The 24,701-nt window shown below is 43.3% G+C and overlaps 1 protein-coding gene across 1 annotated transcript in view; it reads right to left on the reverse strand.

Moving 5' to 3' along the window:
- Positions 1 to 24,701, reverse strand: part of LOC124606118 (slit homolog 2 protein) — a 627,832-nt gene that overhangs the window by 173,525 nt on the left and 429,606 nt on the right. The window contains exon 6 of the mRNA XM_047138082.1: positions 11,207 to 11,387. Coding sequence (XP_046994038.1) covers positions 11,207 to 11,387 — 181 coding nt within the window. The remainder of the gene's footprint in view (positions 1 to 11,206; positions 11,388 to 24,701) is intronic.

Consider the following 24,701-nt stretch of genomic DNA (forward strand, 5'->3'; position numbering starts at 1 on the left):
ATAGAATCGCTGGAACATTGCAAACCATTCAGATTAATCGAACATCTAAATACGCATAATGCTGGTACCACCAGGATGTGTTCTTTCTCCTCACCCCCGTGGCAGTAATTGAATTAAGAGTCAGCCGGGAACAACATTTAAATCTTGAAACTTCTTGGCAGATTAAAACTGTGTGGCCGACGGAGACTCGAACTCGGGACCTTTGCCTTTCGCGGTTCACGCAGAAGTAAAGCTGTGAGTACCGGGCGTGAGTCGTGCTTCGGTAGCTCAGTTGGTAGAGCACTTGCCCGCGAAAGGCAAAGGTCCCGAGTTCGAGTCTCGGTCGGCCACACAGTTTTAATCTGCCAAGAAGTTTCATATCAGCGCACACTCCGCTGCAGAGTGAAAATCTCATTCTGGAAACATTTAAATCAATTGACGACCATTTAGCTAGCGTCACGAATTTTCAAACATCCATTGCCATGTATGAAGGCGAGTGACATCACGAGTGCTGACGTCGATCGAGGGGTGTAGTCGTGATCGTATTGAATGACACTGAGCGGTCACAACATTCCAGTATTGCAGTAGTCGCAGCTGTGTATGGCAGACCAGCATGCCCGAGGTCTGACAGGTGTGCATGGTCTTGTTGCAGTGATGACTTACAGCGGTTCTGCCAGCTGCCATTGTGGGTGGTCTTGCAGTTACGATCACGAAACATGAGCGGAACGCATATAGCACGGTAAAAAACAGTGCAGACGATCTGTCTTCAACGTCTCACCTGAAGACCAGGTGAAATATCCCGCTTGCTTGTAAACGACTATCGGTTGCACTCCATAAACATCATTGTGTAGCCAGTACGATGAAGAAAACTGATGATTCGCACCTTATAGTTCTCAAACGTGCCTGCCATAAAACCAGCACGAGGTTCCCGGCTCATTTCAGTGGCGCCACACGCAGACGGGCCAGATGGCAGCATTGCAGTGTACTCGGGTGATCTATTAGCGGAGAGAGAAGTTACGGAGGAGAGAGGGGTGCCGACGACGCAGACGCCTTCCGGGAATTAGGGCGAAAATATTTCCGCTCGTCTCGTCTGGCGGCGCTCCGTAATTCACCGCCCCTGGGGAGTTAATCCGGCGGCTTTATCGCCGCTGCTTGGCGACGTGACGACCGTAAACGCGGGCCACCCCTCTCCTTTCCGTGCCTCGGCTCACGGCTTTACGGCCGCTTCCTCGGCAATGGCTCCCCACCACACACATTGCTGAGACAGCCCGCTAATCCACATGGCGCACTCTTCGCACCTGCGCTCACTACCGACTCAGCAGCCAGCCGTCGGAAGCAGTGGTCTGGCGCTGGAGCGAGGGAAGGCGATTCAGTTCCTTGTGGCAAAGGACTTTTTTCTGTTCGGGATCTGACAGGCATAGGGAATGGTAATTCTCTATTCCCGTCTACGTCTACATCGACACTGATATCTGGTGTCTGTTCTGTTGGATAGGTTCGACAGAACAACAGATACTACACACACACACACACACACACACACACACACACACACATACACATTATGTATATATAGATACCTACACTGAAGCGCCAAAGAAACTGGTATAGACACTCGTATTCAAATAAAGAGATATATAAACAGACAGAATACGGCACGGCGGTCGGCAACTTCTATATAAGACAACAGGTCTCTGCCACAGTTGTATTATCGGTAACTGCTGCTAGCAATGAAGAGGAGATATTCCCGTACGACCATTTCAGGAGTGTACCGTAAATATCAATAATCTGGTAATAGATCAAATCTCCGACATCGCTGCGGCCGGAAAAAGATCCTGCAAAAACGGGACCAACGACGGCTGAAGGGAATAAACTTGATAGAAGTGCAACACTTCCGCAGATTGCTGCAGATTTCAACTCTGGGCCATCAACAAATGCCAGCGTGCAAACCATTCAATGAAACATCATCGAATTGGGTTTTCTGAGCTGAAGGCTCACTCGCGTACTTTTGATAATTGCATTACACAAAGCCTTACACCTCACCTGGGCCTGTCAACACTGACAGTGGACTGTAGATGACTGGAAACATGTTGCCTGATCAGACGAACCTCGTGTACACGACCCTGCATATGGACTGTTCAAGCTGGTGGAGGCTCTGTAATGGTGCGGGGCGTGTGTGGTTGGAGTAAGATGAGGCCCCTGATACGTCTAGATACCACTATGTCAGGTGACACGTACGTGAGCATTCTGTCTGATCCATTCATGTCCATTGTTCATTCTGTCGGACTTGGACAATTCCAGCAGGACACTGCGACACATGTTTAGAATGGCTACAGATTGGCGCCAGGAACACTCTTCTGAGTTTAAACACTTCCGTTGGCCACTAAACTCCCTACATGAACATAATTGAGCCTGTCTGGGATGTCTTGCAATGTGATATTCAGAAGAAATCTGCATCTCCTCGTACTCTTACGGATTTATGGACAGCCGTGAAGGATTCATGGTGTCAATTCCCTATAGCATTACTTCAGACATCAGTCGAGTCCATGCCTTATCGTGTTGTGGCACTGTTGCGAGTGCGTGCTCGCGGGGGTCCTACACAATAGGCAGGCGTACAATTTTCTCTGGCTCTTCTATATGTGTCTATGACAGAACTGATCTCCCCCCCCCCTCCCCCCCCCCCCACACACACATGCACACGCACACATTATATAGATGGGGTGTATCTGAAATGAATGTAGAAAATGAGAGGGCTGATAGAGTGGGTCAGAACATGCATATTTCACATAGCAACACATGTCCATATCCCTTAGTGTACGGCGGTCGGTGTCGTTGAACAGCATCCGACTCAGCCAACAGGGTAGGAACGTAGCATGCCAACTTTGAAATCTTATCAAGACTGAATGAATATTTGTGTACATTTTCTCATATATTACTTCGTTACAGCTTACTGTCAATATTCTTTACCATGTCATTAGCATACGAGGGCTATATTTTTTCAAGGTCTGCTGTGTCACGAAATTAAAATCATAGCGAAAACCTGATGAACGTTTCTCGAGATCTGCTGTGTCTCTAGTATGCCTGTGGATCGCGTCTAGTCGCACTTTTCAGTTCTGAGCGCACACTGATCACATAAAGATGCCAATAACAACTGTGAAGTGCATGCTGTTATTCGATTTCTTCATACTGAGGGGTTCTGCCTGATTTCATGCAGCCCACATAACGGAACTGTAATGCGTGACAACAGTATGCGGAAATCGTCCAGGAACTTTGTAGCACGATGTACAGATGTGCGTTAAACACGTGGTAAGGAAAGGAAGCGAGTGTCAACCGATGATCTTGTTCAGCGAGTAGATCAGGCGATTGGAGGAAATGAGGCATTGCCTGCTTCGTGTCAATGCTGCAGATGTTGCAAAAAAAACATTTTTTATTTTTTCCCATAGGATCTTTAAAGAAAGAGAAGTAGCCCTCATACATTATGGATAGCAAGGGTCAACACACTTCGCTAGGGCACGCCAAGACTAATTAATGGTAGAGGCTCTAGCATTTGACGCTGTACGTGAATAACTGCAACGTATTGCGCATACGTAGAAAAAGAAAGATACTACTGAACAATTACGCAATTGATCAGAAACTGCTAGAAAGATTTATCTACAGTGAAATATCTAGAAGCAACTACCCAGGGCGACCTTAAGTGGAATGACCACATAAAATTAACAGTACGAAAAGCGGATGCCAGACTGGGATTCTTAAGCAGAAACATGACGTACTGTAACAAATCCACGAAAGAAGTGGCATATAAGGCGCTTGTTCACTGGTTCTTAAATATTGTTCATCAGTCTGGGGATCCTTGCCCTGTAGGACTGATAGAAGAGGTAGAGAAGGTCCAACGAAGAGCGACGCATTTCGGCACCGGCTTCTTTAGTCGTCGCGAGAGCGTTGAAGAGGTGTTTAACAAATTCCATTGGCAGATGTTACAAAAGAGGCGTTGCGCTTCACGAAGAGATTTACTACGGTACTGTATCGAAATTTCAAGAGAGCATTTTGCGGGATAACGTATTACTTATGATCTTTTCTTCGTGTGGTGTCACATTTTTTGAAAGAAATTCGGGCCGTTTCATTGTTAGTTGTTCATTTATTTTACACGATCACGATTTCGGCATTTGCACCCATTCATAAGAGCCTGTTGAAGTGGCCTGTCCGTGACATGACATCGTTGAAATACATATTTCTGGTCTTATAGATTAGTTGTCGCATTACAAGATACGAGTACATCTGGAAAATACATAATATGGCTGACATTGCACACAGTGAGAAACCATTAACACAAAGTATGGCGTATTTCACAGTTAATATATCACTGTGACCATTCATCACTTATGTTCATCAACTGACGGCACGAGGATGCACAAGTCAATGGAAACCAAAGGCAAAGGAAACCACTGCGTTAAAGGCACGTAACGTGTATCCACAGGACATGTGGCCTGTAACCGGGGAAGTGTCATGATGATCCCTCCACTGGCAAAAAATTCCAGACTAATCCCCCCCTTCGGATCTCCGGGAGGGGACTGCCGAGGGGGAGGTGACTATGAGAAAAAGATTGAATAACTAACGAAAGGATAACGTACTACGAATTTGGACGTGAAATGTCAGAAGTTTGAACGAAGTAGGGAAGCTTAAAAATCTGAAAAGGAAATTTAAAGACCCGATCTAGATACAGTGGGAGTCAGTGAGGTGAAATGGAAAGAAGGCAAGGATTTCTGGTCAGCTGAGTGTAGGGTGATACCAACATTAGCAAAATATGGTATAACTGGAGTAGGATTCGTTTTTAATAGGAATGTAAGGAAGAGAGTGAGTTACTGTGAGCAACTGAGTGATAGGGCTTTTCTTAGCAGAATCGACAGGAAACCAACACCGACAACAATAGTTCACGTATACATGCTGACTTCAAAAGAAGATGAAGGAATAGAGAAAACATCTGTGGATGTTCAACGGCTAATTCAGTACATAAAGGGAGATGAAAACCTAATGGTCATGGAGGTTTGGGATGCAATTGTAGGGGAAGTAGTAGAAGAAAGGGTTACGAGAGACTATGGACTTGGTGGTAGGAATGAGAGAGGAGGAAGACTAATGGAGCTCTGCAATACATTTCAGACAGTAATAGTGAATACTCTGTTCAAAAATCAGAAGAGGGATGTGTATAGCTGGAAAAGGCCAGAGATACGGTAAAATTTTAGATAGATTACTTCATGGTCAATTAGAGAACCGGACTCATATTTTGGATTGTAAGGCATATCCAGGAGCAAATACAGACTCAGAACACACTTTTGTAATGAGGAAGAGGAGACTGAAAATTAAAGAAACTAGCCAGGAAGAAACAATGTGTAAGAAGTGAGATACAGAAATACTTAGGAAGAACAGACACGCTTGATGTTCTGTGAGGATATAGATACAGCGATAAAGAGTAGCCCAGCAGCCAGTTCAGCTGAAGAGGAATGGACATCTACAAAACTGGCAATCACAGAACTTGGAAAGAAAACTATAGGTGCAAGGAAGATACCGAGGAAACTATGAGTAACAGAACTAATACTTCAGCTGGTCGACGAAAGAAGAAAGTGCTTAAGTTTTCAAGGAACTTCAGGAAAACAGGAATATAAGTAATTTAGCAACAAAATATTAAGTTCAAGGAAGCTAAGGCAAAATTGCCTCATAAAAAAATGTGAATAAAGCGAAGAGGAAACAAGTGTCGGAAGGACGGACTCAGCATATACAGAAGTCAAACCAATCTTCCCAATCTTCGGCGTAATTAAAAGCAAGGGCAGTAACATTAAGAACGCTAAGGGAGTTCAACTGTTAAATGCACAAGAGAGAGCAGACAAGTGGAAAGAGTGCACTGAAGGTCTCTACTACTGGGAAGACTTGTCTGATGGCGTAAAAGAAGATGAAACAGGAGTCGATAGTAAGAGATATGGGATCCAGTATTGGCATCAGAATTTAAAAGTGCTTTTGAAGACTTAAGGTGAAATAAGGCAGAAGGGACAGATGACATTCCACTGGAATTTCTAAAATCATTGGAGAAAGTAACAATAAAATTTCTCTTCACGTTCGTGTATAATACGTATGAGCCTGGCGGTATATCATGAGACTTTCGGAAAAATATCATCGATACAATTCCGAATACAGCAAGAGCCAACAAGTGTTAGAATTATCGCACAATCAGCTTAAAAGCTCATGCATCCAAGTTGCTGACGCGAATAATATGCGGAATGGAAAACAAAATCTATTAGTTTACGGTCACTTTGGCTTTAGGAAACGTAAAGGCACCAAAGGGGTATTCCGACGTTGCTGTTGATAATGTAAGCGTGACTGAAGACAAATCGAGACACTTTCACTTGATTTGTCACCATGGTAAAAGCGTTCGATTCAAATGGCTCAAATGGCTCTAAGTACTACGGGACTTAACATCTGAGGTCATCAGTCCCATAGACTTAGAACTACTTAAACTAAAGTAACCTAAAGACATCACACACATCCATGCCCGACGCAGGATTCGAACCTGCGACCGTATCAGCAGCACGGTTCCGGACTGAAGCGCCTGGAACCGCTGGGCCACAGGGGCCGGCTGTAGCGTTCGACAATGTAAAATAGTGGATGGTTTTCGAAATTGTGAGAAAAGTAGGGATAACCTATAGGGAAAGATGAGTAATATACAACACGCAGGAGAACCAAGAGGGAACAATAAGACTGGAAGACCCTGAAAGGAGTGCTCGGATGCATGGCAGAGAAGCAGTGACGGAAATAAAAGAAAGGTTCAAGAGAGGAATTAAAAATTAGAGTGAAAGAATATCAACGATAAGATTCGCCGGCGACATTGCTAATCCTCAGTGAAAGTGAAGTAGAATTACAGCCGTCCAGTTGTTTTATATGCTCCCTTCAGCACGATGATAACTATTCAGCGATGCTCCAACAGATTATTCACTGACGTGCCCTTTTTTAGTAACGGTTTCATTAACTATTTTCTTCGCTTATCCTTTACAGGATCTCTTAATTTCGTACATTATGCGGCCACCTTATTATTTACATTTTTTTAATAACAATATCCTTTGATTCCTTCTTGTTTATTGCTTCCTGTATTTTCGTGGTCCATACTTTGCTTCCATTCAGTGCTGTGCTCAAGACGATCAGATTAAATCTAGAAAAGAATCAGAACTACGTAGCTATATCAGTATTTTGTGAAGCCTTCACGCAACATCGAATCTAATGTTACTTGATCGTGTCACTAAAAAGGGTCAATTCATAAAAATATAGCTGACATCAAAGGTATTGTGTATTAAGAAATGGACGAGCGTCACGAGTAAGTCGTAGGGCGAAGAACTATCGGACATGTACAACGAGTCTGATTTAGGATACAATGGTAGGTCAATGACGATACGATATCCGATATAACTAAGAGCATGTCTTGAAGTTTCATGAAAATGATAAAACTATGGTACCGCCAGGGCTGTAATCTGTTAATGAGAATGCAGAGTTATTGGTACATCATGACTGGCACATTTTGGCGTTTTTCAGGTGATACGAGGATCCCGCCAAATATACCAGCTGGCGTTATCTTCGGAAACACGGCACATCGCGTGTCTACAACGCATATCAGTTCGCACTCGGTCTGTAATCTGACTGGATTGCCACTTTTCAGTGACACATTCAAGCTATTATTTGATTCTGAGCAGTGTGGAAGCTTCCAAAAATGCTGATTTAGGCACGTAATTCTGTTTTTCTCCATATTTACCTTTAATCTTTTCAGGTTAAATTCAGAGTTTTTATGATTCTTTTATGCTGTTTCTCACATAAAATACCTAAGTGTATAAAGCAGCACGTTGGCCAAATGTTTCAATCTAAAGAAATCATGACTCCCCACAAATTTTTGTCCCAATTTTCATAGGCAAATGAAGAATGGTAAATGAACAAATGTACCGTCGTGAAGTGCAGTATTGAAAAAAAAAGTTTTAATTTGCTGGAATATGTCAGGAAAATTAAGCAAAACTTCATTTGTGATTTAGAGGAAAATTGAAATATTTTTCGAACGGCTGCTGTTACTTTAGTAAATGAAATGTCAAAAGGTTCATCACTTCAAGGCTCAGCTGTTTTACGCATAGAAAGTTTCACTGGTATTATAATTGAGGGTCAAAATGGGTTCGTTCGAATCAGGTACTAAAATCAGGATATTACGAGAACATAAGGCTCTAGGGAAGAGAGTCTGTAAACTTTTTTATGGTAATGCCTCACTGTTATTGCAGCTCTTTTGATGACTATCATTTATTCTGCAGCCGTTAACATTTCATAGTCGAAGGGTGCCAACAGGGACCTTCTTATGCTGCCTCGACTACAGAATACCTCATGCATCAAACGAGGTGCATAAAAGGAAGCCGACCACAAAAGAAGCTTGATAAACTTGGAAGATCCTTCAGGAACATTGAAGGCAGAGACGTCTGATTCTGATGAAGACAGAACCATGATTGAAAACCCCGTTCTTTAAGTGAATAAAGAATTCCAACCACCAGTCAATGATGACGTATTCGAAGAACAAAACTTGAAAATAAAAAGAAATTTATTTATAAAAGTCATATGTTTACTGAAACGATATTTCTAAAACTAAGAAATAAAACAGATTAGAGTCATATTTGACCTGCCTTTGAACGAAGTTCGAAATCATGCACACCAAATTAAATGCCAAGATAACGTAAAGTCCGTTGTTTAGTAGTTTAGAATCTGTTAAATTTAAATGTCGTGTGACGAGGGCCTCCCGGCGGGTAGACCGTTGACCGGGTGCAAGTCTTTCGATTTGACGCCACTTCGGTGACTTGCGCGCTGATGGGGATGAAATGATGATGATTAGGGCAACGGAACACCTAGTCCTTGAGCGAACAAAATCTCCTACCCACCCGGGGATCGAATCCGGGCTCTTAGGATTGACATTCTGTCGCGCTGACCACTTTTTTTTTTTAATTCCATTTTGTTCGTTTTCGTTCGTTTCATCTGTTCGGGGCGGACGTCGCAAGACACCCGTTTTAGTTCGTCGTTGATCCGTTAACTCAGGTTTTTTTATTACAGAGGGCAGCTAACCCTCTGACCGAACACGCTGAGCTACCATGCCGGCTCCACTTGGATACCGGGGGCAGACATAGAATCTGTTAATTTTGAAGAATGATAGCTTCCATTCCGACTACATACGAGTTAATCGGGGCCTGCCGGCGCGATTTCATTTTCACGAATGACGTCATCTGGATGCTGTACCTAAGAGTGGAGGTCAGGACACCGCTCTCCCAGCCAATGTCCGTTTAGCATATCGTGTGCTAGTACGTACCTCTCACTCAGGTAACTCCTCAACTGGTATCACCCCGTTCCAGTCCTCTCATCATAAAAATATCTCTGACAGTACCGGGGATCGAACCCAGGTTCTGCATGGCAGCCAGCCGGTCTGAACAGACAACTACGGAGGTAGACATCTTTATTGAGTGCTACAGTAAAAATAGTGAACGTTAATAAAAGTGACAAATGCACGGACGGATACTGACTGGAAATGGAGGAAAAAATGTCCTACGTACACGTATCCGGAAATGAACTGACGAATGACAGTTCCTTTGACCATGGGCCTTGCGTTCCCTGTATGTGGCAGACTGTGTGATTGACGCAGCGTACTGTGAGCAGCAAAATGGTCCCGTATTCATTTCGAGAACAAGTCGAGATGGTGTTTGTATACAGCCAGACAGATGGAAACGGTCGAGAAGCAGCACCGATATAAGACGCCACCCACATAACACTATATTTCAAGCCCTTTTCGGGCGTTTGTGTGATGATGGTTCCTTTCAGACAGTCGAACGTGCAGAGAAGTGCGGACTGCGTGTACAACAGATTTGGAGAACCGGTTGTACAGGATATTGAGATGACCTGTAGTACAATTCCCATATTTAGTGTAAGGACAGTCCGCCGCCTCCTTGCACTTTCGTCTGTCTGAATGGACCCACCATCACACAAACTCCCGAAAAGGGCTTGAAATGTAGTGTTATGTGGTTGGTGTCTGTGAGAATACGTATTTTGACATAGCCGTGCTGCCGCTCGACCGTTTCGTCGGCTTGACCGTACACAGACACCATTTCGGCTTGTCCCCGACATGAATAAGAGACCATTCTGCTGCTTACAGTACCCTGCGTCAATCACATAGCCTACAACACACAAGGAACACACGACACGTGGTCAGAGGAACTTCATTCGTCAGCCCCATCCACAGTGGCAACGATCCATTTCCGGGCACACGTTCATCGGATCTTTCTTCCTTCATTTCCAGTCGGTAATATGTCCCTTCAGTTTGTCGGTTTTATAAATGTTCCTCCTGTATTTGTGTGATGGACAATGTAAACCGTGCCGTCTACTGTTGGGTGATCTTGGCATATTTCTATCATTTCCGCCTGAAGGTGTAAAAAGCTCCTACAATTTTTTCACCCAAAATTTTTTTTTCAACAGAGAATCCTTCAAATATCAGGAAAGAGAATGTACATTCTCGTTCGATACCTCATACATACAGGATGCATTAAGTATCATACTAAGGCACCTCAAATGTTTCTCCTAACCCACTTTTGTTTCCTGTAGGCAAATAATTTCACCAAACATTTGAGTGGTTTTTAAATTGTTTCAGATTGTCATCACAAGTGCTGTAAATAACATAGTTCTTCTGTTTCACCATTCTTTAACACTATTCAATAATAGTTTGAAAAAAATATTAAAATTTTTTCCATGTTTAATGACAATCATAATTTATCAGCACTATGCAGAGAGGAATATTGAGCAACACGATATCACATACAATAGCACACGAGACTTCACGACTTATATTCATGTACTATATAAGACTAAATTTGTTTGGCAGATATTGAGATGCATTAAACACGTGGTTGCCGAAATTGCAGGTGATCCGAATGCATCTCATGTCGCAAGATGAAAACGTGAAAAAGAGGAGAATGGAAATTCGAAATTTGCTTTCGTACTCCTTCTACGTTCGTATCTGCTACGAGAATCTGCTGCAGATAAAATATTTTCTGATAAATAGCAGGACTGTCTTCAGTATAATCTTCTTTTGTTGGAGACCTCTGAAAATTTGTCAGTTTGACACAAAGATATACTGTCTGTCTCATAAGAATCGAAACGAAATTGACAAAGCTCTGAATTGTATACTCACTCGTTCTTCTGCAGGTTCAGGAATGTGATGGTGTCACCAAAGCCCAAGAAAGCGTCGTCAGAGATGGAGCTGATGTTGTTGGCGCGGAGGTCCAAGTGGCGGAGGCGGTGCAAGCGACGCAGAGCTTCGCTGGGCACGGTGTGAATGTTGTTGTCCCCCAGGCGCAGGTACTGCAGGTTCTCTGCAACAGAAAACGGACAATAACATCACGTGGAGATTGTTTACCTCCCAGGGGCGTGTGGTGAACGTTTCTCGGAAATAAAAGGGCGATGTATGTATGTTGTTTCCTCTCACACAAAGGTAGTCTACGGTTTCTGTGAAACGGAGCATAACGCACAGAAATATTCACGTCTAAGATGGAAGTACTAGACGCACTCTGCAGAACAACATGAATAATGTCAATATCGTTGGAGCCCAAGCACAAGTAGTACAGTGTCTATGCAAAAGGAAAGTGTGAATATTGTTGTCTTCCAGGTACAGGTTATATAAGAGGTAGCCAGCGGACACGATATGATATACTTCTTGCTCCATAGATTCATACTGAAGATACACCCAGTCTTGTAGGACATATCATAAAGCGGGAATACATAATACATGTTTGTACAAAAAGCCTGATAAATGCGCGTAAGACTCACGCTTTGAGGGTTGCATAGAAACTTCATTGTGTGTGTAGGTAATTCATCTATAGGTTTTGATGAGTCAATTTGCGAGTATCAAAATATGTGCCACAAAAGATCGTACCTTTTGACTGGATTGACTTAGAAGGTTGAGTGTTTTACACCACGAACGGACCGTACACCTTAATGTGTGATATATATTTCATCTTCCTGAGGAAAAGGTGTCTCTTTATTACATTGACTTATTGACTTACACTGAAGCGCCAAAGAAACTGATATAAGCATGGCTATTCAAATACAGAGATCTGTAAATAGGCAGAATACGACGCTATGGTCGGCAAGGCCTGTGTAAGACAACAAGATCAATTACTGCTGCTACAATCTTGATGATTTCAGTGACTTTTAACGTGATGTTACATTCGGTGCACGAGTCATGAGACACAACATCTCCGAGATAGCGATGAAGAGGGGACTTTCCCGTACGACCATTTCACGAATGTACCGTGAATACTAGGAATCCGGTAAACATCAAGTCTCCGACATTGATGCGGCTGGAAAAAGATCCTGCAAGAACGGGAACAACGACGACTGAAGTGAATCGTTCAACCCGACAGAAGTATAGCCCTTCCGCAAATTGGAGCAGATTTCAGTGCTGGTCTATCAGCAAGTGTCAGCGTGCGAACCATTCAACGAAACGTTAACGATATGGGCTTTCGGAGCCGAAGGCTCACTCGTGTACCCACGATGGCTGCACGACGCAAAGCTTCACGCCTCGCCTGGGCCCGTCAACACCAACATTGGACTGTCGATGACTGGAAACCAGATGTCTGGTCGGACGAGTATCGTTTCAAATTGTATCGAGCGGATGGACGTGTTCGGGTATGGAGACAACCTCATGAATCCATGAAACCTGCATGTCAGCAGGGGACTGTTCAAGCTGGTGGAGGCTCTGTGGCGCCTTGTCACGGACTGCACGGCCCCTTCCGCCGACGATTCGAGTCCTCCCCGGGCATGGGTGTGTGTATTGTTCTTAGCACAAGTTAGTTTAACTAGTGTGTAAGTCTAAGGACCGATGACCTGAGTAGTTTGGTCCCTTAGGAACTCACACACATTTGAACATTTCTTGGAGGCTCTTACGGACTTATGGCCAGCCCTGCCGGATTCATGGTGTTAGTACCCTCCAACACTGTTTCAGACATGAGTCCACGCCAAGTCGTGTTGCGGCTATTCTGTGTGCTTGCAGAGGCCCTACACGATATTAGATAGGTGTACCACTTTCTTTGGTTCTTCAGTGTAGAAGCTTGAATTGTATATGCCACCTAGGGACCGTAGAGTTTATTAACTGATACATATTTCAACTTGATACCTCTGCCCATTCCTGAGGGAAGGGTGTTTTCAGAGACGGCCATATCTTTTCATTGTACTGAGTTAGAAGCTTGAATTGTTCCCGCTACCAAGAGACCGTAGACAGTATTTGAAGTATCTGTCTCTGTTCCTGAGAAACTGACAACCAAGTGCTCCTATAAGGTCTCCGTTTTTACCGATTAAGGTACAGAACCCTAAAACGACATGTCCTAATGTCCCTTCCACATATCCTATGTTGTCGTCATGGATGTAGAATGGGTCAATTTCATTCTATAGGTAATAACAAATTTAAGTCAAAAGTGTTAACGGATAATATACTAGGGTGCACATGTTACGTTTTAGTCTCTTGTAGCCACACAACATCAAACAGAAAGCAGTTCGCAGTATTTATTTACACTGATCACATTAATGTACTGAAGATGTGCAGGAGTCAGATTTTATGTGATACTGAAATTATTTTATATTACTAATAATATGTACATCACTCTGCTCCGCTAATAAATTCGTCAGTGCAGTAGAAGGAGTTGGCCATCAAGAAATCGCTTGCATCTCTCTTAAACGTTTTATGTATGGATGCAAGTTATTGAAAACGTGTATTCCTGAATAATGGAACCCTGTTGAACCAAAACAAATGACTAAATATTTGTCAAGATTATTCTTATTTCTAGTATTGGTTCCATGGTCCGAGCTGGCGGATTAGAAAAGAAACATCGTATTATTTATAACAAATATGTTAAGGAATAGCTGTATTGCGAAGCTGCATCTAGTATCCTCACTTCCTCGAACAGGCCACTACAATAGTTCTTGTTCACGGTATGACCGTGAGTCGTAACCCCTGCAAACTAGACTTCCGTCACAGTACTCAAGCTACACAGGATGGCCGATGCACCAGGCGTAGCAAGTACACCAGGAAATTCTAGTGGCCTATTGCAGAGGTCGCTAGCACGTGGAACAAATAGCGCGGAGTTTAGTATCACTAACCATCAGGATAAAAGCCGCACTCCGCGGCTTAACCAAAGCAGTGTGTTTGGGAGTTCCAGTCGCTGTCGCCGCTATCACTCCAGTTCACCGCGGCTCACCTGTCCTAAGAAGGACCCGATGTTCTTCGACTAGCTACGACACCGCTGTGGCATTGCGTACGCCGGGTAGAAGGCTGCAATGTGCGTTAATTCGACTTTTCGCGTCACATTCCAGAAACATTATATAACGATCTCTGGAAGGGGCACCAGATGTCTACAGACAGACTGCGCAATTCCCATAAATTACAGGCGTGAAACAGGTGTGATACATTATGTTCACATCAGGCGAATATGATGACCACGACATCAACATGATTCCGCTATCGTGCTTCTCAAAACCCTCTGGGACGTTTGTGGCCTTGTGGCGCGAACAGTGATCTTGCCGAACTTGTCGGATGACGTCATACCTGTCAGAGACGGCATCAACTACGAAGGGATGCAGATGGTCCGCAATAATGTCCATTAAGCCCACAGCTGTCATAGTGACTTCGATTACTACTACAGGGCCTTTGGAGGCCAAGACCTCTACCGGCCAGCGTGTAGCGTGGTGTAGATACCGAGCAGCCGTCCGGCTGGAAAACGGCGGCAAACCTGGACGTAACCATCGACGTGGTGTAACAAGACATCCGATCCAAGGTCCACTCTCAATGAAACGGTGGCAACTGACGATGCCGTTCGGTCAACATGGAAACACCAAAGGATCGTATCATGCATACCGCTATGTTCAACAACGGGCACTGAACAATGTGCTCCGAAACACTTGTGGCTGCTCCAGCGCTGTACTCTGTCGTCAGATCTGCCACGGATCGCCGCATATCCTGCGGTATGCAGTAAAGTAGGTAAGCTTCCGACGTCTACATTCTGTGACAAGGTGTCGCTACTCAACGTTTCACCGTCCGTGAGCCGCTTTCCGTAAATGCTTACGACAGCAGCAGGCGCGAAAAGCCGTTTCCGAGATAGTTGTTCCCAGGTGCCGGATCATAGCTATCTGAAATCGGATTTTGGCAGTGCATTTCCCCATTTGTGGCCTGCATCGCCACCAGAAATACTGCCCATCCGGCTCTGCCCCGTATATATACGAAATGTTTGTTCCAGGAAAAACAGAGCTCTTCAGAAAGGTTTTAAACTTTTGTACTTGTTACTTCGAAACTATTACTTTTGGGAAACTAGATAGCTTTCTAAAATATGAGGTCGTGCTGAAGTAATGCCTCCGATTTTTTAATGTTGAAAATGGTTCAAATGGCTCTAAGCACTATGGGACTTAACATCTGAGGTCATCAGTCCCCTAGACTTAGAACTACTTAAACCTAACTAACCTAAAGACATCACACAGATCCATGCCCGAAGCAGGATTCGAACCTGTGACCATAGCAGTCGCATGGCTCCAGACTGATGCGCTTAGAACCGCTCAGCCAGACCGGCCAGCTTTTTTATGTGAAAATTGTCGGGCTTTTTAAATAAAACAAACATTACAAGCAGTCTACATCTTGATTCTTCATGTCTACTACTTCATAGTCACCTATGAGTCGAACACATTCCTCCCAATAAGAGGCCGGTTTGTTGATTCCGTCACTGTACAATATTTGACTTCGTTGATAGAGCCACAACCTTACCTCTGCTTGCAACGTTTCATCACTATCAAAGTGAAGTCCTCGAAGGTGATCTTTAAGTTTTGGAAACAGATGGAGCAAGTCGGGACGATGTGGGGGAGTGATCGATGGCAGTGAACCCAAGTCGCGGGATTGTTGCAGATGTCGCAGCACTCGTGTGTGGTCCGGCATTGTCATGCTGAAGGAGAGATTGCTCCATGTGTGACCTCTTCGCATTCGAAACTCGATTACGGCACGCTGTTTCTCACGCACCAACATGGTTACATTACACACCGCCATGTTACTTGTTACAGTTCGCAGCTTTCTAGTGGCAGAAGATGCAAGTATGTATACATGAAGAATGAGGTTGAAGACTGTTAATAACATTTGTTTTACTTAAAACGCCTTAAGATTTTTCACATAATAATTTTTAGGCATTACTTTTCAGCACGCAGCCCTAGAAAGTGCTTGAAACATTTTCAGCGTCAATGGAAAAAAATATAAATTATTGCGCAGAAGAAAGTAACAGATTGGCATATGGATTATTTAACATCCATTGTTTCTGTACATAGCTAACACGTGAACGTGATAACAATGTCTCTTGCACGGAAGTATTTACTGCGAACATCGAAGCAGGAGCGGTAACGGATTGTGGTTCCCCATTACAGTGCCCATGTTACCACTATAGTAAAGAGAAGATTCTCATTCCTCTAGCAGCAAGTCTTAAAAGCTTATTTAGTTTCACTTATAAAAACAATTTAGGAAAGGTGTCATTAAAATACCACAGCCAGATAGCCAACGTTTTGGATTTTATCGACTGCCTAGCCCTAACGGTCAGGAACAGAAGTAGATGAAATGGGGGACCAAGTGCAGGTCACCATGACAGATTAGATGGTTATGCGAGGTAAAGACTATCAAAAGCTACATTATACAATGTTCAGCGCTCAGGTTCGTTGAAAACTCTTCGATGCGGAACGAGACAAACTCAGAAAAATCTTGAGCTTTCAGTTCAGTTGTTCTACACTGCTCCAAGTCTCTACAGTGATTTGTCGGCTGGGACGATTCCGGTAGTGAAGTGAAATGAACCTTACGACGACCTTCACGTTCGCTTCCCCGTTGCTCAGGCTATTTTCCTTCCTCACAGATTGCTGTAATAGTTTGTCAGTCAGGTCTTAGTAGACGATATCTTTGTCTTCGATTACTTCGAAAAGTCACTGCCCTTTGAATAGGACCATTCCTCAACTCTCTTTCCTGGGAGTGGGTTTCTTGCTGGGAGATCGCTGAGATGGAGGGCGTGTCCCGGATCGGAAATCTGTTATTTATAGCCCCATTACGTCGAAGGCGGGGTGCCAAAGTGTTTCCGGACAGCCACTCCTCAATCAGTCGCCGATATGCGCTGGTTTCAGGAGCCGAGTGGAACATGCAGCGCTTCCTTCGACGTGTCGCGTAATTAGTCTGCCGGAGAGTGGTGGAGCTACGGATTAGGGCCTCAGATTAATTCAAGTTAGTGGGGAGCCTGGCGGCAAGCCGTGAGGATTAAGATCTCTGCAGGGACACACACGCCTCCGTCTTCGTATGTCACTCGGCGTGGGCTGCGAGCTAATACCTGGGTCTCTCTTGTTCCGCTGGAGACAGAGTAGCTCGTTATGAAGCTATAAAAAAGCGTAACAGTAAGGAATGAGGTGTCTGTGATAACGCGTAGTAACGCCAGGACAAACAGGTCGTATTTTGAAATATAAATGAAAGAGCGTGGTAATAAATTATAGTTTTTGCGACACGTTTCGGAGGCATTGCTTTATTATCAGTTGACAATTCCGGTGTTTAGCTCCGATCCCCTGCTCCTGTGAAACAACGTCGAAATATCTCCAGTCCCACGCATCTTAGTTGGCTACTTTCCTCGGGCCGTTGCATTTCATCTTAAAACATTCAGTGTTTACAAACGTTACTATTAAATTTACATACGTGTGGTGTCTTTTTTCGGACTAGTCCAAAAGAACAGACGTCGTACATGAATATATACGACTTGACGGCCATTAAGGTCATTTCAGTGCGGATATACTCTCTCTCTAGAACTCCTGCGGGAATCCAATGTGATGTGGCGAGTAATGAATATAGTAGACAGGGGGCGCTACGTAAGTAGTGTGCGACAAGTTGGTAATTTATGTCGGTCGGAAAGGTAGCGGGGACAGTTCGGCACAAATTTTCACCTTTTGCCACTAAATTCATTTCAGCGTGCAACTGCGGCCGATGAGGGAATTTATTTCATTTCATCATTTACTACTACAGTTTGTAAACAATGTATTTTGACGACTGGATGGTTGTCACTCAGTATTATAGGGACGTATGACTACCTATCCACCAAGAATAGCGAGCCGAGTGAATGGGCTTAAAACTAATACATGACCCAGAGTTGTCCCTTTCCTGTTACAGTTGCCGATGGAGGAGGATTTGCAACCTGGAGAATATTTTTGTCTTCGAACATATTGCTCACCAAACCAAGAAGCTTGCTGTCGAAAAATTCACAAGAACGCAACACCGAGATCTTGTATGTACTGTAGAAGCAGTTATATTCATTAAACAGTTCTACTTCGAAAAAGCTCGGCAGGAGCATTTTTCTCAGAACTTGGATGAGTAAGTCATAAAAAGTCAGGCCTGGTGCTGAAAAGTATGGAAATTTTGTGGCGCTATTAACGATTATCGCTTGTAAACACATCCCAAGAAGATGTAGAACAGTGTACTTACCTGGACTTGAGAAAGACTCAAAGTTCTGCTTAAGAGGAACGAACAGCTCTTCGAGAACGATTCACTCTCACAAGAGACAATACAATCAGGAGAATAACTTATTCAAGTCGTATCAACACACGAACAGAAAAATTTTGCTAATCTCATCGAATTTTTTGACTTTAAACATAATGGACGATAAGCCTGGAAATTATTGATAAACCTCAACGGTGATCCTGCAGATTTTATACTCAGGAGTGAGAAGGTTCATCTTTGCCCAAATACTGTACCAGCTGTTGTTTTACAGTAAAACCATGGAAAGATGAAATGTTAAGAAATTTGAACGATGTGAAGAGGAGAATGATCATGTTAGCATTGCAATCAGAGAAGAAGAACTGAATAATGCTGTTCATTAGATGAAAAGTAACAAATCTGCAGGCTTAGATGACATGAGATCGGAGCAAATAAGACCTCTTACCATGAATCCTGAAAATGATGAACACTTATACTGCTAGACTGATAATCACAAAGAACTGGCGCAAGGCAACAGAAAAACTCGTGGCAACGCTTCAGTCAGGCAAATAACCGTAAGAACTTCAGACCTGTATCACTTCTCTGACATTCTTTATAACTCTGGACAGAATGATCTTGAATGAAATTTTTTTGTGTGTGAACAGTCACGTTCCAGATCAGGAAGTCATGTACTAGTTAGACCCTTATTTAACCCAGCACATCGAGGAAGGATATGAAAGATCAGCCTCCCAGGAAATACAAACATAGATGGTGGAATGCAACTTGTGATCAGGCAGTTGAACGTTGAGTTAAGGCATGGACGAAATTTAACAGCAACAGAACAACAGAGACATGGCAGGATTTTCAAAACGTCCAAAAACATCCTCGAAAGATATTAGAGAAGTTAAAAAGACATACAACAAAAACATACTAAATGGAATCGAGGAACACTTCATAAAAAATAATACGAGAAATTTCTGTAGAATATTCAGGGAAAATTTATTGGTTATCAGCCTACAAATATCTACTTCAGAAGAACAAATGGATCTCTAGAAACAAACACTAAAAAAGATTGCAATATTCGTAAAGAATACTTTCATAAACTCCTCAACTGTGAGAAGCCCATAGAAAAATTACACTTTACAAAAATACTACCAAACCCAGACTCGAAGCCGCCTACAATCACTGAGGTAGAGGAGTTATGAAGCAAGTAAAGACCAACAGAGCCCCAGAGGAAGACGGCATTATTGCCAAGACCTGGAAACTCACAGACCAAGGTATTAAAAAAAAAGTCATAAAGTTCTCTTGGAAATATGGAGTACAGAGAAAATTACACGGGAATGGAAATGTGCTCTGATTCACCCACTCCACAAAAAGGAAGACAGGACAGACCCTAATAATCACAGATGGACCTCATTATTAGCGGTCACTTACAAAATTCTGTCCAAGGTGTTACTGAACAGACTGGAATCACAAGTGGATTCAAAGATAGGTGAATACCAGGCGGGGTTCAGAAAGGTAAGATTCTGTGTTGAACAAATTTGGAACCTGTGAACACTCTTGAAGGTCAGACAGGCGAATAACAGTGTAGTTACATTTGAGGACTTCAAGAAGGCCTATGACTCCACTGACAGGCAGATTCTCTTTGACACACAGAGAGAATATGGAATAGACAGAAGAAGTGGGGCACTGATAGAACAGACGCTCACACACAGCACATCCAAAATAAAATTTGTGGGAGATATCTCAGATCTATTTGAGATACATACAGGAGTCAGACAAGGAGATGGTCTCTCACCACTTCTATTCAACGTAGTCCTGGACAAAATTGTCAAGCAATGGGAAGAAAAAGTTCAAAATGTTCAAATGAGTGTGAATTCTTATGGGACTTAACTTCTAAGGACATCAGTCCCTAAGCTTACACACTACTTAACCTAAATTATCCTAAGGACAAACACACACACCCATGCCCGAGGGAGGACTCGAACCTCCGCCGGGACCAGCCGCACAGCCCATGACTGGAGCGCCCTAGACCGCTCGGCTAGTCACGCGTGGCGAAGGAAAAGTAAAAGGAATTCAGAGACATCATAAAATGCATAGCATTTGCAAATGACTTGGCAATACTCGGCAACATCAGAAAGGAAGCGCAAGAATCCCTGGAATATTTACATGAAGTCTCTGCTAAACCGGGGTTAGAGATATCTTACGAGAAAACACAGTACTCGTATATGGAAACAAAGAACAATACACAAGTCATGCACACTAAATACGGATTTCCCCAACAGAGTGGAAAAATCCAAGTATCTTGCACAATACATACAAATAGGAGGATTAAACAAGTCATCCAATACAGAACGAACAGGAAATCCTCAGAAAGTGTACAAAGTCACATGGGCGCACTACAATAAAAGAAGCATCTGAAGACAGGCGAGACTCAGGCACTGCAATGCAGTTGTACTTCTAGAAGCCCTCTATGCAACAGAAACGACCACAATCGGGGCACACAGACACAGGAAGATAGAACTTAAAATCCTTCCTAAAATTATTGAGGCAATACAGAGAGATGCGACTCTACTGCCCATTAAAATTGCTACACCAAGAAGAAATGCAGATGATAAACGGGTATTCATTGGACAAATATATTGTACTAGAACTGACATGTGATTACATTTTCACGCAATTTGGGTGCGTAGATCCTGAGAAATCAGTACCCAGAACAACCACCTCTGGCCGTAATAACAGCGTTGATACGTCTGGGCATTGAGTCAAACAGAGCTTGGATGGCGTGTACAGGTACAGCTGCCCATGCAGCTTCAACACGATACCTCTGTTCATCAAGAGTAGTGACTGGCGTATTGTGACGACCCAGTTGCTTGGCCACCATTTGTCAGATATTTTCAGTTGGTGAGAGATTTGGAGAATGTGCTGGCCAGGGCAGCAGTCGAACATTTTCTGTATCCAGAGAGGCCCGTACAGGCATGCAACATGCGGTCGTGCATTATCCTGCTGAAATGTGGGGTTTCGCAGGGATCGAATGAAGTGTAGAGCCACGGGTCGTAGCACATCTGAAGTGTAGCGTCTGTAACGTCCACTGTTCAAAGTGCCGTCAATGCGAACAAGAGGTGACCGAGACGTGTAACCAATGGCACCCCATACCATCACGCCGGGTGATACGCCAGCATAGCGCTGACGAATACACGCTTCCAAGGTGCGTTCACCGCGATGTCGCCAAACACCGATGCGACCATCATGATGCTGTAAACAGAACCTGGGTTCATCCGAAAAAAATGGCCTTTTGCCATTCGTGCACCCAGGTTCGTCGTTGAGTACACCATCGCAGGCGCTCCTGTCTGTGATGCAGCGAACATACAGACAGGCTCACAGACGTAATCAGAAAACGTCGATTAACATTCTTTGTGCATGTACACAGAATGAACAACACCAGATTCAAAAAGAGTATTTTTGATGTAATCAGCAGCTCAGTCAAAACAACCAACTGGTTTCATGAAATAGAAGAAGACTTCTAAAAAAGCAGGAATCAAAAAAGTAATGATGAGTGAGACAAATTCGGAAACAAAATTATGAACACGAAATTTGAAGTAAAAGAATCGAAGAGACCAGGGAAAATATGGACAGAACAAAGGAAACACGAAGACAGTCAAAGGATGAAGAGGTTTTGGGAAGAGAAAAAGAAGAAGGAAACATGAAAACAGGGGAAAATTGAATAATCATGTAACACTCAAGTTCAATCACTGTCTTAAGGACAAAATGTGTAATAATAACAAATAAATTATATTCGGTTGTCTGTAGGCTGGAGCTACCGCCCGACAGCGTCCCCGATGTAGTCCGTCTGGTTCAGATCAGACGAATTTGGTGGCCAATATATCAACGTGAGTTCACTAGCATACTCCTCAAATCACTGCAGCACCGTTAGTTGTCTTTCTCTAATATTCTATTGCTATCGGGGAAAACATCAAGAATGACGGGGATGCAGGTGGTCTGCAAGGATATTAGGATGTTCACGTAGTCCAGGTCTGTTTATGATGCCTTGTATTACTACAATACTTACGTGAGAGGGGGGGAGCGGGGAGGTGTCAAGTGGAAATCACAAGGTCTAATTAAAAATCGAGATTTCGTGCCATTCTTCTGTAAGATTGCGGTACTCTTGCCGGTGATGCAAGGAACGACATAAAGGCGGTAGCATGCTACGGATAAGTGAAACGCGGCAACAGTAACACTTGAAAATGGCTTGCACGCTTGCGTCATGTACAAGGAAGAACAACGTTCTATCATACGTTTTATGAGCAGTTAAGGTACTAAAACTACTGAAATGCATCGGTAACTGAAGGTCTGATATGGTAATGCATATCTATTACTGCAGTAAGTGACTGAGTGGAGTAGAAAGTTCGGAGATGGCGTGACTTCTGTGACAGATACTCGGTGACCGGGTCAGGCATATTGCTTTATGATACCACAGTCTACTGCACTGGCTGAAACCATTATGATGGAAATGGAATAGCCACAAAAAAATGTGTGTGAAATCTTATGGGACTTCACTGCTAAGGTCATCAGTCCCTAAGCTTACACACTACTTAACCTAAATTATCCTAAGGACAAACACACACACCCATGCCCGAGGGAGTACTCGAACCTCCGCCGGGACCAGACGAATAGCCTCAAGTATGAGCATTAACGACGGCTCAGCACATCACATCATTCATGAAGTGCTTAAGTTTCGGAAAGTGTTTGCAGGATGGTTGGATGTCAGCTCACTCCAGAACTGAAAGAGCGACGCTTTGACATCTATGAAGAACTTTTGCGGCGCTTTGACGCAGAGGGTGATAGCTTCTTCATGAGAACTGTTGTAAGAGACGAAACTGGGTACACTACCATCAGCTCAAAACAAAAAGAACAAACGAGGAATGCCACCATTCCTTATCACCACAACCCAAGAAATTCCGGACGCAGTGATCTGCAGGGAGGGCTTCGCTGACTGTCGTTTGGGATGAGCGAGGAGCTGTCTTGGAACACTACGCGACTGAGGGAAACAGAATCACAAGTGCGCCATATTCAAATACGTTAAAAAAAATTGACTTTGGCCTCCAGCAAAATCAAAGCAACGTAGACTTCTGAGTATTGGTGTCATTTTACAACATGACAACGCTCAGTCTCAGAGTATTGTGAAACACTTGCGACCATTCCATTTGACTCCGCCTCGTATAATGAATACCCGGGTGGACGTCCTCCACAGCAGTACTGTTCCCATTCACCTGCATGTTTCGAGCAGCCTTTCACATTGGACGACGGCGTATTTGAGTACAAAACGTTCTAGCAACCTATTTCTATAGCTACTGAAGGAGTTAATAGTGACAACAACAGTATTATTTCATTGCTTATATCATGAAATTTCCCATGTGCTGTTCTCTTTTATATTCATTTATTAATTAAGAAAAATATTATTTCTCTATCATAGCTCTAAGTGTCAGGTTTAACTCTATGAAACTAAAATAGTTCCACTAATTTAGTAATTTACGTAAAGTCGACACCGATTTACGACTGTACAAGCCTCTGGCACTTCCTGTAGGTAATGACAATCAAAATCTTATTGTCATGTTACCTGATAGGAATTTTACCATATAGTTCCGCATTAGTTTAATGACATAGAGTTCTGACATCTTTGATTGCGATGCATTATTAAGTGGGCTGATGCTTGCTGCCGTCATGGCTGCCGTAGAAAGTGACAAATGGACACATGATCAGAGGATATACAGGGTGGTCCATTGATCGTGACCGGGCCAAATTTCTCACGAAATGAACGTCAAACGAAATAACTACAAAGAACGAAATTTGTCTAGCTTGAAGGGGGAAACCAGATGGCGCTACGGTTGGCCCGCTAGATGGCGCTGTCATAGGTCAAACGGATATCGACTGCGGTTTTTTAAATAGGAAGTCCCATTTTTTATTTCATGTTCGTGTAGTACGTAAAGAATTATGAATGGTTTAGTTTGACCAATTTTTTCGCTTTGTGCTGGATGGCACTGTAATAGCCCCAAAATATGGCTCACAATTTGAGACGAACAGTTGGTAACAGATAGTTTTTTTAAAATTAAAAAACAGAACGTATGTACGTTTGAACATTTTATTTCGGTTGTTCCAACTGATACATGTACCT

Source organism: Schistocerca americana, chromosome 3 (assembly GCF_021461395.2).
Source record: "Schistocerca americana isolate TAMUIC-IGC-003095 chromosome 3, iqSchAmer2.1, whole genome shotgun sequence".
Classification (NCBI taxonomy): Eukaryota; Metazoa; Arthropoda; class Insecta; order Orthoptera; family Acrididae; genus Schistocerca; species Schistocerca americana.